Genomic DNA, 16,989 nt, shown 5'->3' on the forward strand with positions numbered 1-16,989 from the left:
GATTAAATGAATTATATTCACATTAAGTATAAAAAATGATACCATCATCTCGTGAGTTAAAGGGAAAATACACCTAAATTGTGCGTAAAGTGTATTTATTCTTTGATTTGAGGGTTGCTGGAAATTAATAATACCTGACTGACGGTCAATTAAGATGTTTTACGAAGCAAAAACTCTGAACTGAATTTATATCTTCAAAATGGCAAATTTCAGTTTTTAAGGTGCTATGAAAATGTTTTTCTCAATAATTCCCCACAATGACTAATGCATATACAGTGTGTTCAGGACAAAAAAAGTCTAATATCACAATATTTGAGCTGCTACAAAAATATTTTTCTCAATAATTCCATACAATGACTGATGTATATGTAATCAAGGCATCGTTGACTCCACCCATAGAGAAAATAAGACATTTTGACTGTACCAATTAAGAGATATTTCAAAGTAAAAGTCATACATTTGTACCAAAAACGGGTACATTTCTGAATATTTGAGGTGCTATAAAAACTATTTTCTCAATAATTCCACACAATGACTAATGCATATAAGTTGAGGAAATCTCTGACCACACATATACAAAAAATGAAAAATCTTTACTGTGGTAATGAAGAGATTTTTTAAAGTAAATTAATTAATTTGTTCCAAGAAATATCCAATAACTGAATATTTGAGATGCTATAAAAAGAGTTTTCTTTATAATTCCAGACAATGACTAGTGCATATGTGTTCATGACATCTCTAACTATACTAATACTGAGAATCAAATATTTTTACTTTCCCAATTAAGAGATTTTCCAAAATATAAGTCCTTCTTTTGAACGTTCAAAAAGTTAATTTCTTAATATTTAAGGTGCTATAAAAAGGGTTTTCTTAATAATTCCAGATAATGACTGATGCATATCTGTTCAAGACATCTTTGACTCCACCCATACTGAAAATTAAACAATTTTACTGTACCAATTAAGAGATATTTAAAAGTAAATGTCATACATTTGTACCGAGGAACAGGTAATTTCTGAATATTTGAAGTGTTATAAACCTCTTGACAATGGGGTATTGTCAAGAGGAAGATGAGAGACATCAGACCCAACAATGCAGATGAGCTGAAGGCCCCTATCAAAGCAACCTGGGCTTCCATAACACCTCAGCAGGGCCACAGTCTCATCGCCTCCGTGCCATGCTGCATTGATGCAGTAATTCATGCAAAAGGAGCCCCGAACAAGTATTGAGTGCATACTTTATACTGTACATAGACATACTTTTCAGTAGGCCAACATTTCTGTATTAAAAAACCTTTTTTAAATTGGTCTTATGTAATATTCAAATTTTCTGAGATACAGAATTTGGGGTTTTTATTAGCTGTAAGCCATAATCATCAACATTAAAAGAAATAAACACTCGAAATATATCACCTTGTGTGTAATGAATCTATATCATATACGAGTTTTACTTTTTGAATTGAATTACTGAAATAAATTAACTTTTCGATGATATTCTAATTCATTGAGATGCACCTGTATACATTAACCATTGTTTGGAATTATTGAGGAAACACTTCAAATATTCAGTTATTGGATATTTCTTGGAACAAATGTAGGACATTTACTTTAAAAAATCTCTTAATTACCACAGTAAAAATGTTTAATTTTCTGTATATGTGTAGTCAGAGATTTCCTCAACTTATATGCATCAGTCATTGTTTGGAATTATTGAGAAAACTGTTTTTATTACACTTCAAATATCCATTTATTAGATATTTTCTCAATTCAAATGTATGAGATTTAATTTGAAATATCTCTTCATTGGGACAGTAAAAATGTCTAATTTTCAGTGTGGGTGGAGTCAACGATGTCCCCAACACATACATGTCAGTCATTGTCTGGACTTATTGAGAAAATACTTTTTATTACACTTCAAATATTCATTTATTAGATATTTTCTCAATTCAAATGTATGAGTTTTAATTTGAAATATCTCTTCATTGGGACAGTAAAAATGTCTAATTTTCAGTGTGGGTGGAGTCAACGATGTCCCCAACACATACATGTCAGTCATTGTCTGGACTTATTGAGAAAATAGTTTTTATAGCACCTCAAATATTCAGTTATTAGACATTTTCTCAGTTCAAATGTATGACTTTTACTTTGAAATATCTCTTAATTGGTACAGTAAAAATGTCTAATTTTCAGTGTGGGTTGAGTCAACGATGTCCTCAACACATACATATCAGTCATTGCCTGGACTTATTGAGAAAATACTTTTTATTACACTTCAAATATTCATTTATTAGATATTTTCTCAATTCAAATGTATGAGTTTTAATTTGAAATATCTCTTAATTGGGACAGTAAAAATGTCAAATTTTCAGTGTGGGTGGAGTCAACGATGTCCCCAACACATACATGTCAGTCATTGTCTGGAATTATTGAGAAAAATATTTTTGTAGCACCTTAAATATTGTGATATTACCCATTTTTGTCCTGAACATATATGCATTAGTCGTTGTGTGGAATTATTGAGAAAAACATTTTTATAGCACCTTAAACATTTAAAAAAATGTGCCATTTGAAGATACAAATTCAGTTCAGAGTTTTTGCTTCGTAAAATATCTTAACTTCCAGCAACCCTCAAATCAAAGAATAAAGACACTTTACGCACAATTTAGGTGTATTTTCCCTTTAACTCAGGAGATGCAGGTAGCATGTTTTGTACTTAATGTGAATATAATTCATTTAATCTCATTTCATTATGCAATATGTATACTTTGTTGGCATCTTATTCTGAAAACCGGATGTTCGTCTGTAGAAAACCGGAAGTTGTCTCACGTTAATCTTTCCGCTAACTTTGCAAAATTCTTCGCTCGCTCCCGATCTGTGCCGTTTACCGTAAGTTTCAGCGTATATGTGCACTACAATTTAAGTGTCTGCTGAGTTGACCACAGAGATCTGAGTGTCTGCTGACTTGACCGCAGTTCCATGCGTCCACTGGTTAACCCGTGTTTAAAGTCACATTGCAATGATTTGTGGGTAATTCCCTTAGGCTAAGGCCAAATCCCAATGTCCCCCCTAAACCCTAAGCCCTGAACCCTCAAGGACTTAATTGACGTCACCTGGTGAGTGGTTGAGTGTGAGAGACTGTGAGGGCTTGAGATGGTGGAAATAGGAATGGGAAAGCACTTTATCACGTTACCATGAAAACAACAAAAAATATGATGTATAATTGTGTGTATTTATTTTATACTTTGTACTCCCTGATTTGAACGTCTTCAGGCTCTTTCCTCACTCGATGAGAGGTAACTTCATATCATCTATTTACTCGTTTTTGTCAAAACAGCTTCAATGACAAAATCTAATATTTGATGAATAAATAAATAAATATCTTCTGATTTCATGTTTATTTTTTATTCCATCTTTAACCCTTAATGTTTCTGAGTATATTTATTATGACAGGCTGAACACATTGATCCGTCCTCTTTGTTTACCTTTTTTTTAAGTCTCCATGCATCCACTGGTTACCCCGTGTTTAACTTCACATTGCAATGATTTGTGGGTAATTCCCTTAGGCTAAGTCAGCATACCATCCCTAAACCCTCACGGACTTCGCGGGAGCGCGCCTCAAAGTCCGTGAGTCCGTAAGGGGGGATATTGGGATTGGGCCTTCCATTTAAAATAAGATTCGTATGTACACGGAAACAGCAACGGCCACGCGGAAGTGCTTGAGTACAGGAGGCTTCAAGATGGATATCTATAAAAATTATAAAGATGTATACTGTGCGCAAAAAAACACCTTATGTGACTTTAAGGGCCCCGTAAAACAAACGCACGAGATCAATAAAATCACACAATGATTGCTCACACACTTTGAAAGCAACGAAGTTTTATTTTGAAGGTCTTGACCGGAAACTCTGTTATGTTGTTGCGATCCTGACTCGTCGTTCCCTCGGCTGACACTCCTCCCTTCCACTGCTGAACAAGTTCTCTGTTCTGTTGTCTCAGTTCAAAGAAAGGAGTGAACATTGCCGTTGTTAACAACATGTGGACATTTTTGTATACGTTTGAATCGTGAGGACGTATGGAGACGGTTCGAGGTGACAACTGGCGGAGACGCACGAGGAGCGCGCGAGCCTACCTCAAACAATCAACCGGGGCAGCGGCTGACGAGTCCAATGTGCTCCGGAGTCTGAGCGTTGGCAACACGGAAGACGGCCATGACATAGAGGAGGACATTGGCATCTTCAAGCAAGACAATTTGGAGCGCCGGGTCATGGCGCCCCGCTACAGTCTGCTGCGGGAGGTGGGAAGGGGCACTTACGGCGTGGTGTACGAAGCAGTGGCCCGGAAGTCCGGGGCGAAAGTTGCCGTGAAGAAACTGCGATGCGACGCGCCGGAAAACGTGGAGCTCGCCTTGCAGGAGTTCTGGGCGCTGGCGAGTCTGGAGAAACGGCATCAAAATGTGGTGCAGCTGGAGGAGTGCGTGCTGCAGAGGAACGGTATGGCTCAGAAAATGAGTCATGGGAACAAGCGGTCCAAACAGTACCTGCGTCTGGTGGAGACTTCACTGAAAGGTGAGGCTCTTTGGCTCCCCGACGTTAGCTGCGTGAGCTGAGTTGTTTTGTATCAATGCCAAATTAAATGGCAACACATACTACTTCAGAAACTAATGTACTGTTGTAGCAACGAGTTGAGTGGTTGTCAGATAAACCCAACGTAATGCTATTTGAGTGTGGTTTGGACGACTTATACGTTATTGTTTTTGTCGCCATGACACAGACTCGCTGGGGGATGGGTAGATTTAGTGAAGGTAGCTCCCGAGTGTGAGACTCACTAAAATGGAGTCTGCTGAGTTGGTTGTAGTCAGAGGTGTTTTAACCATGTGACCTTTCATTTTGAAAGCCTTGTATTAGTTCCCTTGTGCTTATCTAGTGCAGGTCTTGTGCTTCAAATACATGCACCTTATAAAGCTTTCTATATAAATATAAAACATTATGGTTACCTTGTTAAAGACTGAATGATTTATCTCAACTGTCACTGGCACTGGATCCGTTCACAAGTATGCATCTCAATCACTGGCCAACATAGTGGTTTCAGCATCATAAGTAAGACAGCCTATGAATAATGGCTACACCTCAGTGTTTTGGCTTACAGTGGGTCACTGAGGAGGAAATGTTAACTCTAACAGATCTGATCTAAAACCTGTGGTAGAGATGCTGTGAAATGACCACGATGTGACTGTCAGTGAGTTGAGATTACGATACATGCTACCCACTAGGGGTGGGAATCACCAGAGGTCCCGCGATACGATATTATCGCGATACTGCGATATTCTGAGTATTGCGATAACATAGGCCTATATTGCGATTTATTACTTTTTTCAACTTCAAATTATGTCCCCAAAGGAAAACTGTGTCAACATGTTTTATCTAATAAGATAAAGTTTTCAGTCTGTTTATCTCACTTCAATCATTTTTATTGCAGTAAAATATGATTGTCAAGCAGACAGACTGACCAACAATGTCATAAATGTTGCATGAACCTGACAAACTGAACTGTTTGTATTACTACATAGTCCAACTTGACTAAATGCAAACGTGTGGACTCAGTATATGAACTATAACTTATATAAGTAGGATATAAGAGTTATATAACTCAGTTTAACTTGCGATGCGTGGACGTCAAGGGCAGAGAGCCAGTTATGCGCTGCACTCTCCCCATGAGCCTGGCTACTGTTGGCAGATTTAACCCCGTTGTGAGGCCAGATGTCTCTATCTTTGTTTTGACCAACTTCCTACCAATCACGCTGACCCGGGACCTTTGCTGACCTCCCCAGAAAATAACTCGGTACCATCTAGTGGACTGAAAAAGCAATTAATTTGATTTTTCTAAAAAAAAATAAAAATAAAAAAAATAATAGTTTTTAAATAGTTTATATAATAAAATAATAATAATACATTTTATTTATATAGCGTTTTAAAAGGCACTCAAAGACACTTTACATGTTAAAAACAGAAACAATAGAAGCATTTATAATAAGAACAAAATCTACGACATAACAGTAAGAAAAATAAAAATAAACATGAAAAGAAAGAAAGAAAACATACATGACTGACTTTAGAGGTTAAAAGCAGATTTGAATAGGTGAGTTTTAAGTGCAGTTTTGAAAGTGGCGAGTCACGAAGAATGTCTGAGGTGTTGGGGCAGGGAGTTCCAGAGGGAGGGGGCAGCAACGGAGAAGGCCCTGTCCCCCCAGGTCCGATGCTTGGACAGAGTAGGGGGGGGTAAGGAGGTTGGCATCGGCAGATCTGAGGTTGCGGTTGGGAGTGTGATGGTACAGGAGGTCCGAAAGGTATGAAGGGGCAAGGTTGTGGAGGGCTTTGTAAGTGATGAGGAGGATCTTGAACTGGATTCTTTGCTGTATGGGGAGCCAGTGGAGGTTTTGAAGGACTGGGGTGATGTGGTCTCTGGTGCGGGAGTGGGAGAGCAGACGGGCAGCTGAGTTCTGGATGTATTGTAGTTTATTGATGATTTTGGTGGGTGAGCCGTACAGGATGCTGTTGCAGTAGTCCAGTCGAGAGGTGATGAAGGTGTGGATGAGTGTTTCAGCGGCTGCGGAGGAGAGGGAGGGGCGGAGACGGGCGATGTTTTTGAGATGAAAGAAGGCGGTTTTTGTGATGTGATTGATGTGGCGTTCATATGAGAGAGTTTGATCGAAAATGATCCTGAGGTTACGGACATGTGTGGAGGCAGGAACAGTGATGCCATCGATGCAGAGGGAGAAGTTGTGGTGGGAATTGTTTAATGATTTGGGGCCGATGATGAGGACTTCAGATTTGTCGGTGTTGAGTTTGAGGAAGTTTGCTTGCATCCAGGTTTTTATATCTGTGAGGCAGTTGGTGATGGGGGTGATGGATTTGGTGGAGATGTAGAGCTGGGTGTCATCAGCACAGCAGTGGTACTGGAGACCATGGTGGCGTATGATGTCACCAAGGGGGAGCAGGTAGAGGATGAAGAGGAGGGGACCGAGTACTGAACCTTGGGGGACACCTTGAGAGACTGGGGCTGTGTCAGACTTGAATTTGTGATGAACTGTTCACGGTCGGAGAGGTATGATTTAAACCAGGAGAGGGCTGTGCCAGTGATGTGGAGGGAGGACTCGAGACGTGAAAGGAGGATGGAGTGGTTGATGGTGTCGAAGGCTGCGCTGAGGTCGAGCAGTATCAGGATGTTGAGGGAGTGTTCATCAGAGGAGAGGAGGAGGTCATTGGTGACTTTGATGAGGGCAGTTTCTGTGCTATGATGAGATCTGAATCCTGATTGAAATGGTTCATACAGTTGGTTTGAGTCCGGGTGAGTTTTCAGTTGATGGGCAACAGTGCGTTCCAGTATTTTAGACAGAAAAGGGAGATTGGAGATGGGTCTGTAATTGTTGTGAATGTCGGGGTCAAGGCCAGGTTTTTTGAGGATGGGTGTGACTGAGGCGAGTTTGAGGGCAGGAGGGACGGAGCCAGTAGACAGGGAGGAGTTGATGACAGAGACGAGGTGCGGGCGGATGGCCGGGAGACAGGCCATAACTAAAGTGGAAGGGATAAGGTCGAGGTCACAGGTCGGAGTAAAAAAAGAAAAGATCGATACTTGGCGTCAGTGTATCGATACAATATCGCCACGCAAAATATCGCGATACTATGCTATATCGATTTTTTCCCCCACCCCTACTACCCACGCCTAACCGTTTTAGACACGGCCCCTGATAAAGACAGGTAGGACACATCCAAAGGGAGTGAACATTTGAGTGGAAACGCCTGTGGTCCGATAGTTAGAGTGCACATTCACTGGCTGTAGGGAAATTGCAATCCGGGGCTCAACACTTTTAAATATGGTTGCCATTGTTAGTCACAGTCAATGTATGTGCCAGCTCTTGCAACCTCCACCTCATTGTGTTGAGCTTTGCAACTTTGCCGTCATTATTTTATTTATGTCAAAAAGTGGTTGCCACTGATGGCAACCGAAGGCCAAGAATTGGTTGCCGTGTTTGTATCCTTGCATCCAGTCGTGCAGAGAATGAAAAGTGGCTGATGATGTGCCACTGTGATTCAGAGGCATATACCGATCCCTGGAGTGGTATGTCGCTCCTGTTCCAGGGGTACTGGTGTACCTGGCTGACATTGGACTTCCACTTTCAAGCGGCACATGCCGTTATGAAACGGTATTTGCCATTGGAACAGGATACCACTCCAGGGATCGGTATATGCCTCTGAATCACAGTGGCACACCATCGGCCACTTTTCCATCTCGGCGTCACTCCTTGAATCACTGTGTGAATGACTTCCGTTGCAGGTGAGCGAGTGCTTGGTCCCCCAGAGGAGCCCTGTTACCTCTGGTTCATCATGGAGTTCTGCGAGGGCGGCGATCTCAACCAGTTCATTCTGTCTCGGCGGCCCGACCAGCGAACCAACAACAGCTTCATGCTCCAGCTGACCAGCGCCGTTGCTTTCCTTCACAAAAACAACGTTGTCCACAGAGACCTGAAACCCGACAACATCCTCATCTCGGAGAAGTCGGGCATGCCGGTTATCAAGGTGGCTGACTTTGGCCTGAGTAAAGTCTGCGCTGGGATAGGAAACCCCAAAGAGGGCGAAGACAAGAGCAAGAATGTGAACGTGAACAAGTTTTGGTTGTCGTCGGCGTGCGGCTCAGACTTCTACATGGCTCCCGAGGTGTGGGAGGGCCACTACACGGCCAAGGCTGACATATTTGCCCTGGGCATCATCATCTGGGCCATGTTGGAGAGAATCACTTTCATTGATGCCGAGTCTAAGCGGGAGCTGTTGGGTTCTTACGTGAGACAAGGAGTGGACATTGTGCCGGTGGGCGAGGCACTGCTAGATAATCCAAAGATGGTGCTGAACATCCCACAGAAGCGCAGGTCATGCATGTCGGAGGGAGTGAAGAAGCTGCTGCAGGACATGCTCGCCGTCAACCCTCAGAACCGGCCCGACGCCTTTGAGCTGCAGGCCAGAATGGACCAGGTCATGTGTGCTGCATGACCCGCTGCCAGAGGGCTTCACAGGTACCTGTGCTTTTATCTTCATACAATTCCCCCACAGCTTCTTTGAACTCTTTCATGTTCTGCTATCTGCCTCTATTTAAAATACTGTTAGTATGTGTTTCACAGTAGAGGATCGACCGAGAGTGGACTTTAAAGGACTGATATAATAATTCTAGTTTGGAGCAGAAAAATGCAGAGAGCTGATTAATTGGCCATCAAACTCTGAGTAATAAGACTAAATAAATACATGCATCAGGAAGTGAACATCAGGAAACTGGGAGCAACTTTAATCATTTGTAAGAGAAAACCCTGAAGTGTGATGGTTAGATTATGATTACATTGTTGAAATGTTCAGTTTATTAGGGCTGCAACTAACTATCATTAACACGTGCACAGAGTAGACCTCATGTGTGTGGAGTCTCCATGTAAAACAGAGATAACAGTCATTGGCCATCGGAGCCGAGGTTCCTCGGATAACAGGGTTTGGTGAAACGTCCTGCAGAGAGAGTAAAAAGTAGAGTATATTTATCATGTTTGAAGTTCTGTAAGAGTTGAATCGTTCTTCTGAGATAGTTGCCACCACAGCTTGATTGTAGCCAGCATTGTGGAAAGGTCAACTTAATTTAGTGTTTCCTCAAAGGTAAGATGGTGGACTTGCCCTCCTGAGTGCATTCATCTCAGCGGCATGTTTGGTCTGTCATCTCCCTCTGTTGATAGTGGTGTGATCCGCTGACTCAACACTGGTAATTTCCTGCCCTGAACAGGCGTCTGTTTCATTTTATGTCACTGACATTTAAACATGGTTTCAGGGTCCGTGTGACGCAAATATCGTCATCTCAAACATGTGATGCAGTTTGTATCAAACGTCTGGAACAGACTGCAGTTGATCCGTTTCCGTACGGCTCCTTCTAATGTTCCCGCTGTTCAGAATTCACGAAGAAACATCTTCTACATTGTGACATGCGAGTGTGCCTTTGGTATTGGTTGAAGTTAAGTGTTATGTAGCTGCTGAGGTGTTTTTTTTAGTTGTCAGGACTTAATAATGGCTAATGTAACCGTGAGGCGTTTGAATGCTCCACATGTCCTCGGGTCTGTCAGGCCTGTACTTGGATGACTGTCGGTTACAGAGGCGTGTTCTATGGAGTTTATTTCTGTGTGTAAGAGGTAAAGATGGAGGGTGGGGTTGCGTTTAGTGTCATGTTTGGTAACTTCAGTGACTGCCTTAGTGTTTGTGCTCTCGTTCTGTCTTATTCAACCAAAGCAGCCCCCCCCACACACACACACACACACACCAGCACACACACACACACACACACACCAGCACACAGATGCCTGTGTTGTCCTGTGAGGCTCCTCCTGTTGTTCATAGACGTCAATTTAAAAAATAGTAAATGGTGCATATGTTTGCCCCTCGATCACAGTTTCTAGGGACATTTTGAGATTACTTGAGGCATTTTTGCCCTTTGTCCAATTAATTTCTGACACTGCTTTGTGTGCATCAATTTGAGTTTTAGACAATCTGAATTAGGACATTTTTGGGAGGTGAGGACATTTTGGCTGGTCCGCACCTCTTCAAAGGCCAGTTTGAGGGTTCTGACTTGGTTTTACGGTCCAGGTTAGAGTTAGGTATGGGTTGGGCGTAGACATTCTGTTGTGATGGTTACGGTTAGGGTAAGAGACCTGGGAGTGTGTTATGTCAGTGAGTGTCCTCATAAAGATAGAAGTACAGGGTGTGTGTGTATGGCACTCTGCAGTGGGCATTGCTGCAGTGACTCAGCACATCTCTGCTGTATTGGCTGCTGTAACCTTCACTGCTGCGCAGTCAGGCTGGCGGGGTCAGTCAGTGAGGGCTCTCTGCAGCACACACGTGTTCCAGGCTGCTGTAGAGCAGCTTGCTGTTGGGGGAGTTCCTCCGTAGGGCTTCAGCGTCTCAAGGCTGCTGACAGATGTTCCTCAGGCACATGCATATCTGTCAGGGGAGCAGCACATCATCTGAGTTTAAGATAAAGAGAAAAGCAGAGATGTTCCAAGTTCATCGTGCATATTCCTGAAGACACAGACAGTTACTGATGTCTGTTACTTTGTACCGCAGAAGAATAAAGAAATTAGTTTTTGTCCATCCAGCTCTTAAAAATATGCGAGGGTTGCATCTGTTACTCAGAGAAATCATGCAACACATTACATGTAATGCATGCAGCTGGTCGGTAATCACATTTCTCTCTCTAATTCTATCAGTGATAGAATTGCTGCTTCCTGGGTTTTTTTTCTCAGCCATTCCAGAGACCTAAATTGACAGTGTTCCAGCCACAGGCATGTTTCTCTCTGCTCTCCCATCACAGACTATTCTTTTGCTTCTGTTTCCCTGCAGACTGGTGTTTCTACCGGGAGCTGCTACACCAGTGAGGGTCCGAGACTGTGAGGACAAAGGAGAAGCAAAGGAAACGCATCGCTCCTGAAGTTTGGACGCCGAAATGGAATTTTTTGTTTTCTTTTGAAAACGTTTACAATGAGTTCATCTGCCAATTCTGACAGAGCGTTTGTCTCGCCCTGAATATTACAATAATGCGAGAAACCTTTTGTCTGCTGCTTATTGGGGAGCTTGATTTTACTGAGGGGTGATGATGACGCTGCTCAACAAACCTACATTTAAGCTAATGTGCAGCATCGGTTCATTGTGTGTTCACAGGGGTGGTCATCTCCATGTGGCAGGCGTTCTTCTAATATTTAATAAAACACTGACGTTAGATACACACTGCTACTGGAAACCTCTCGCTTCATGTGGTAGAGTTCCTCTTATTCTGTCTAGAACTTCAGTGAAGTGTGGACCCTTATGTGAGAAGTGTTCCTTTGTTGACAGTTCAGATTGTGTTGGCCATGCTGACCTGTCAGGTGGCACATTTCCTGTCGAATGCCTGTCACATCTTGTAAACAAGAACTGTCACCACCTTTTGCTGTTGTGGTTTCACTCTGTCCACACATCTGTTGGTTTACACTACATGGGAGTCATGGGTAGTTTTTAAGGACAGAGTGGTTGATGTGTGTAAAATCTTCTGTCATGGTATATGTGACTTTTTTTTGTTGCAATATTGAGATGAACCATAAATATTTAGTCATTTTTCAATAAATTTCATTGAGACTGTTTTGGCTAATCTAGTGAGTTAAAGAGGAAATAAACCCTCGACGTTTAGAGGAAGTGCTTCTAGCATGAACATCAGAAACCTGTGTCGTTGCTTATGTTGTCGGTTCGTTTAGACTCATTCGCAGCACGTTCTGTCTACTTTGAATTAGCTAATTTACACACGTGGAATCCGTGTTAATTGTTTATTACCTGGCGATAGCGATGTACTTTCCCACACCGTAACAAGTATGTGAATGAAGCTTTTAGTTACATTTTCCTCATTTAGCGTCTGGCTAGCTCGTTTGCTAATTCCACCATATTTTTATGCAATACGTCACCTGCCTCCAGATCAATTATAACACAATATGTAGAATTCAAATACTTGGCTCTAAAACCCTAAATATCCATATGCATTGGTTTCCAGCTGAACAAAGTGCTTTGGGGTTTAGTTGCTCTTTACATACTAAACACCCTGTGAGTTGAGTACAGTGATGAGTCATCAGTGATGAGTCCGGCCTGCTCACTGATTCACATCTAAAGCTTTTAACATGACTCCTGAGTGTGAATGATCATGTAGAATTTGTTGACAAATTTCTATACTATCTCAGTGAAAACCCTTTTAGGATAATTCAAAATATTTTTGTTTTCCTAATTGTATTCATATTGTGATCCCCTCATAACATTCAGTGCTCCAACACGCTTCTTCAGTGATGAAGGGAGCAGCCTGGGATTCACTCAACTACCCTCAGCTGTTTGTGTCTCCTGGACATGCTGGACAGATTATTTGTTGGCATGAACACAAAAGCTATGAATGTAAATCCCCGGTCAAATTAAAGCAAAATTGTAGTTAAAGAATTTATTTATTTTTGAATTGGTTTCCTGCTCCTTTTGGTCCGTTAGTATATCTGGAGACATGCCCAGACATCCCTCTACCCCACCTCTTTGCCTTTGACTAGAAGCAGTGCAGAGAGCAGGTTGTCTGACAGCCTGTCTGTTGAATATGACTTGATGACACGTTGCTCCTTTTGGTTTCCGCTGTAGTCTCGTCGTTCGGACCTCTGGTGCCTTGAATTTGCTCGTCAGGTAACATTTGTTTCGAGATCTGCTGCTGTATTTCCCTTTGATTTGGCACTCCAAGTACATTATTCACGTTCTCGATGATTTAGTTCAATTTCCAATATTCCCATGCGACCATTTGGAAAAAATAAATGATTTGTACACAGTATTTTAGAACGGTACTGTTTTTCTGTGGACCATTTATTTGTTGAAATCACGTTTTAAAGGGAACTGTTTGAACAGGTGCCGCTCATAAAGGATCAAAGCTCCTCACGGGTTCTTAACTGCGATGAAGAGGGTTTGTTTCTTGTCGAGAAACAATCGCAACTTAAAGTAAGTCATTCTCAGGCCTTTGTGAGGTGCAGTGGGGCCTGTGGTTGGAAGGGGAATGTGAAAAGTAACGAGTTTCGAAGCATGTCGGAACATTTGTGCAGTGAACCTCAGCTGAATATTGTGACTTGGTTGATAGTTTGACCCTGAAACTAAAAGTCTGAAGTCTGTCATATGTCACACTTAACTGGGACCCTGAATGGAGTTCTCTTTGATTGCTCTACCTCATGTTTCTGCACAGTGTCTTTACGGAGCCATCCTTTTCTCAACAAAGACATTCCTCAGAGACGACCTGGCAGGTTCCAAGGGGACAGCTTTGTATTTAATGTCATCGCAGGTTGTCTTTAGATTGTGATCGCATCGGTTGGGAATACGTGCCACAGCTTTTGACTTCCATCTTTGCTGATGCATTGTGGGAAATGGGTTTACATTCATCCGGATGTTTACACACCTTAACACAGGCCATGATGTACTTTCATTGTGTTAAAGCCTCTGTTGTGAAAAGCGTACCTCAGTTGCCCACTTCTGTTTGATAATGTGTTGATAGTGTTTGATTGTACGAGATAGAAGTGATAATCTTGGAGTGTAGATGAGCTAATGGTTGTGCTCACACAGAGGTGTTTTGTATTCTGATTTCTGAGGAATTGCTTTTGTTTTACTTCAATTTCGAGGAATGTACTTAAAATATCAAGATGTTTAGAAAACCCTCAAAGTCTTCCTCTGGTTTCCTGTGATGTTGGATTGATGTAACTAGTTCACTTGTGTTTCATGCAACACTCTTCTATGCAAGTCAGCCTCCGTGGATCGTCTGAGGAGCACTTGAGGCCAGGCTGATGGAGTGTTTAGTCCTCCTGACTGACGTGCTGTGTTCAGATGACTTCACCCTTTCTTTCAACAGAATATCTAGTCCTTGGTTGTACATGAAACTGGAGCCAGTTGCTTGAATGAAAACACTTGTTTTTTTATTGCTGACTTTGTACACATCAGGGCTCTGTTTCAATAAAGGCTGGAAATACCTTGAATCTGTGTGAGTTCTTAACATTTGTACGTCAATAATGACTGATATGTGTAGGAGACGTGGGGAGGCGTTCAATAGAGCTAAAGCGTGCCGAGGACACGGCATGTGACCATGACAGACAGCTGGGTGTGCCTGTCTCACCTCTTACCTGTGCCCACATCATCTGGGCAGATGGGAATAACTGGCATGTTTACTGACAGCTTGATTTACTGCTGCCTTGGCAGAGGCAAGTAGAAGGCAAATGTAACATCAAGGTGTCTGTAGGCCCTCACATATAGATTCAATACATAAATCTACTGTACAAAGGTTTTAAGCACAACACTGTCATTATTTTATGTTTGTCATTCACAACAAATCCCATGAAAAGACCATCATAGGGTACATCCCAAGTCTCTTAATTCTCATTTCCTCGCTCCTCGATCCTCGCTTGAACCGGAAGTTGTTCTGCGCCGCCATATTGACGGCCGTCCCAAAGCTCTTATTTAGCTCTGAGGATCGAGGATCGAGGATGGAGGAGGGAGGAGGGATCTCTGAGGAGCCATGAGCGAGGACCCACGAGAACAGACTTCCAGGAAGTCTTTTAACGGCCGACACGCCCACTCACTGTTCATCAGTCATGTGATTGGACGCTGCAGCCGATCGGACTGATGAGATTATTTTCAACATGTAAACAGTGAAGACGGATCACAGAATAAACTCAAGCTTTATATTTGATTCGTTTTCTGATTCAACATCTGGTTTAAATAAATGTTCATTGTAGACTGAACAACAAAAGGACCACAAACAACTTTCTTCATTTATTAGAAAGATTTGTGTTTTCATGATCTGAACTTTTATTATGGATACAATTAAAGTCAGAGGGAACTGGAGAGACGAAACACTTTTTACATCATTTATCATCATTTCATTCAGTCACGTGAGGCTGTTCATTCCTGATTGTTGGGTTTGATGAGTTATCATTTAAGAGAAACAATAATCATATTCTGGGTTATTTAATAATGACGTCACAATCTGAATTTCAAAACGTACAGACGCAAATAATCATAAATAAGACGATCGCATTCCGCTGGTAGAAATGGATCCTGTGCTAATAAACAGAACACAGGACACAGTTTGTTAACAGACTACAGAGAGAAACACCTCTACAGTGGTGATTACTGTGTCTTTATTAGTTATTAGTGTTATTAGTTCCGATTATTAAGTACAGTGATCATGTGAACAGACACAAACTTATCAAAAGTCTCTCCAGCTGTTAAAGCCGACTGTGATCAGCTGATCCTCCGTCATCAGAAACAGACGTCGCTTCACGTGACGCACCTGAGGAAAGGACGTCTCATGTCTCTTAAAACATATTTCCTCGTTCCTCTCTCCTTGCATGGTTTCCTCCATGCATCCCTGGTGGGAGGGACTAAGACACAAGGAAAGGACCCAAGTGAGGGAAACGGGATGCAATTAAGAGACTTGGGATGTACCCCATAGTCAGAGATGGGCAGTATTTCTATTACTTGTATTTGAAATATTTTATTTTGATACATTTATTTTAGGGGTATTTTGTATTTTGTATCAAAATACATTTTGATGTATCTTTGCCCATCTCTGCCCATAGTCCATCTCATTCCTTTGAGTTCCCTCTAAGCACCGGTACACTCAACACCAGAGGCAGCTCAAAGAGAGAAGGAGCTCCAGCAGGGGGCGCAGTCACACAAAGTAAAGCACACACACACACACAGACGGACAGCACATTGATGCTTCTGATGCAGCTGCACAGCAAGTTGACTTTAGTGTCAAATCTGACAGACAATGAAGTCAGAGACAACAGCAGTTCATCAGTGTAGAAGAAGAGAAAGCTTCCGGTGTAATTACTGAGGGCTGCACAATTATGAGCAGAAGGACCGTCCTGATTACAGTTTGACTTCATGACGTTGATACACGATTGTTGTCCTCAGTGATTTTTGGGGAACAAAATCATTCTCCTTCATTCATCTTGTACCACAAACTGTTTCCAGACACGTTTTACATTCTTCACTAAACAAAATGCGCCAAAACCTCTGATACATCCTGATTGTGTATGAATGATCTAAGCTGACATGATAGAAGATGATTCATTGTGCAGCCCTACATATAAACTACAATAGCAGTCCTTCTCTGGTGTCTAGAGGTCACTGAGAGCTCTGCTGCCTTCCCCTCAGCTGTTTAGTCAGATGAAGCATTACTGAGATCCAGTGGCGGGCCGTGCATGTTATACCTGGGCCTTCACTGCTGTGTTGTGAAACTACTCCAAAGTGCTGCATCTTGGATATTGGCCGTCGCCATCTTGGATTTTATTTTGTCTATTGTCTGTGTTGCTTGTAAAATGTGTGTGACGACAGATACCTCGTCTCTCAAACTAAATCTACCTCCGAGTTCAAATAAAGTTCGAATAAAG

The 16,989-nt window shown here is 42.0% G+C and overlaps 1 protein-coding gene across 1 annotated transcript; it reads left to right on the forward strand.

The window, feature by feature from the left end:
* Positions 1–3,928: 3,928 nt before the first annotated feature.
* LOC142955286 (serine/threonine-protein kinase 35-like) lies at positions 3,929–14,568 on the forward strand. Its single transcript, XM_076096748.1, has 3 exons — positions 3,929–4,564; positions 8,331–9,063; positions 11,411–14,568. The coding sequence occupies exons 1-2, from the start codon at positions 4,072–4,074 to the stop codon at positions 9,038–9,040; spliced, it is 1,203 nt and encodes a 400-aa protein (XP_075952863.1). The 5' UTR covers positions 3,929–4,071; the 3' UTR covers positions 9,041–9,063; positions 11,411–14,568.
* Positions 14,569–16,989: the final 2,421 nt, after the last annotated feature.

The sequence above is a fragment of the Anarhichas minor genome, unplaced genomic scaffold (assembly GCF_050575085.1).
Source record: "Anarhichas minor isolate MPS153535 unplaced genomic scaffold, ASM5057508v1 ptg000023l, whole genome shotgun sequence".
NCBI classification, from domain to species: domain Eukaryota; kingdom Metazoa; phylum Chordata; class Actinopteri; order Perciformes; family Anarhichadidae; genus Anarhichas; species Anarhichas minor.

Excerpts from the sequence above, each read along its gene's own strand:
- LOC142955286 (XM_076096748.1), top strand. The coding sequence starts at position 4,072 with ATGGAGACGGTTCGAGGTGACAACTGGCGGAGACGCACGAGGAGCGCG. Across the intron at positions 4,565-8,330 it reads GGTGGAGACTTCACTGAAAG|GTGAGCGAGTGCTTGGTCCC; the intron begins GTGAGGCTCTTT and ends CTTCCGTTGCAG.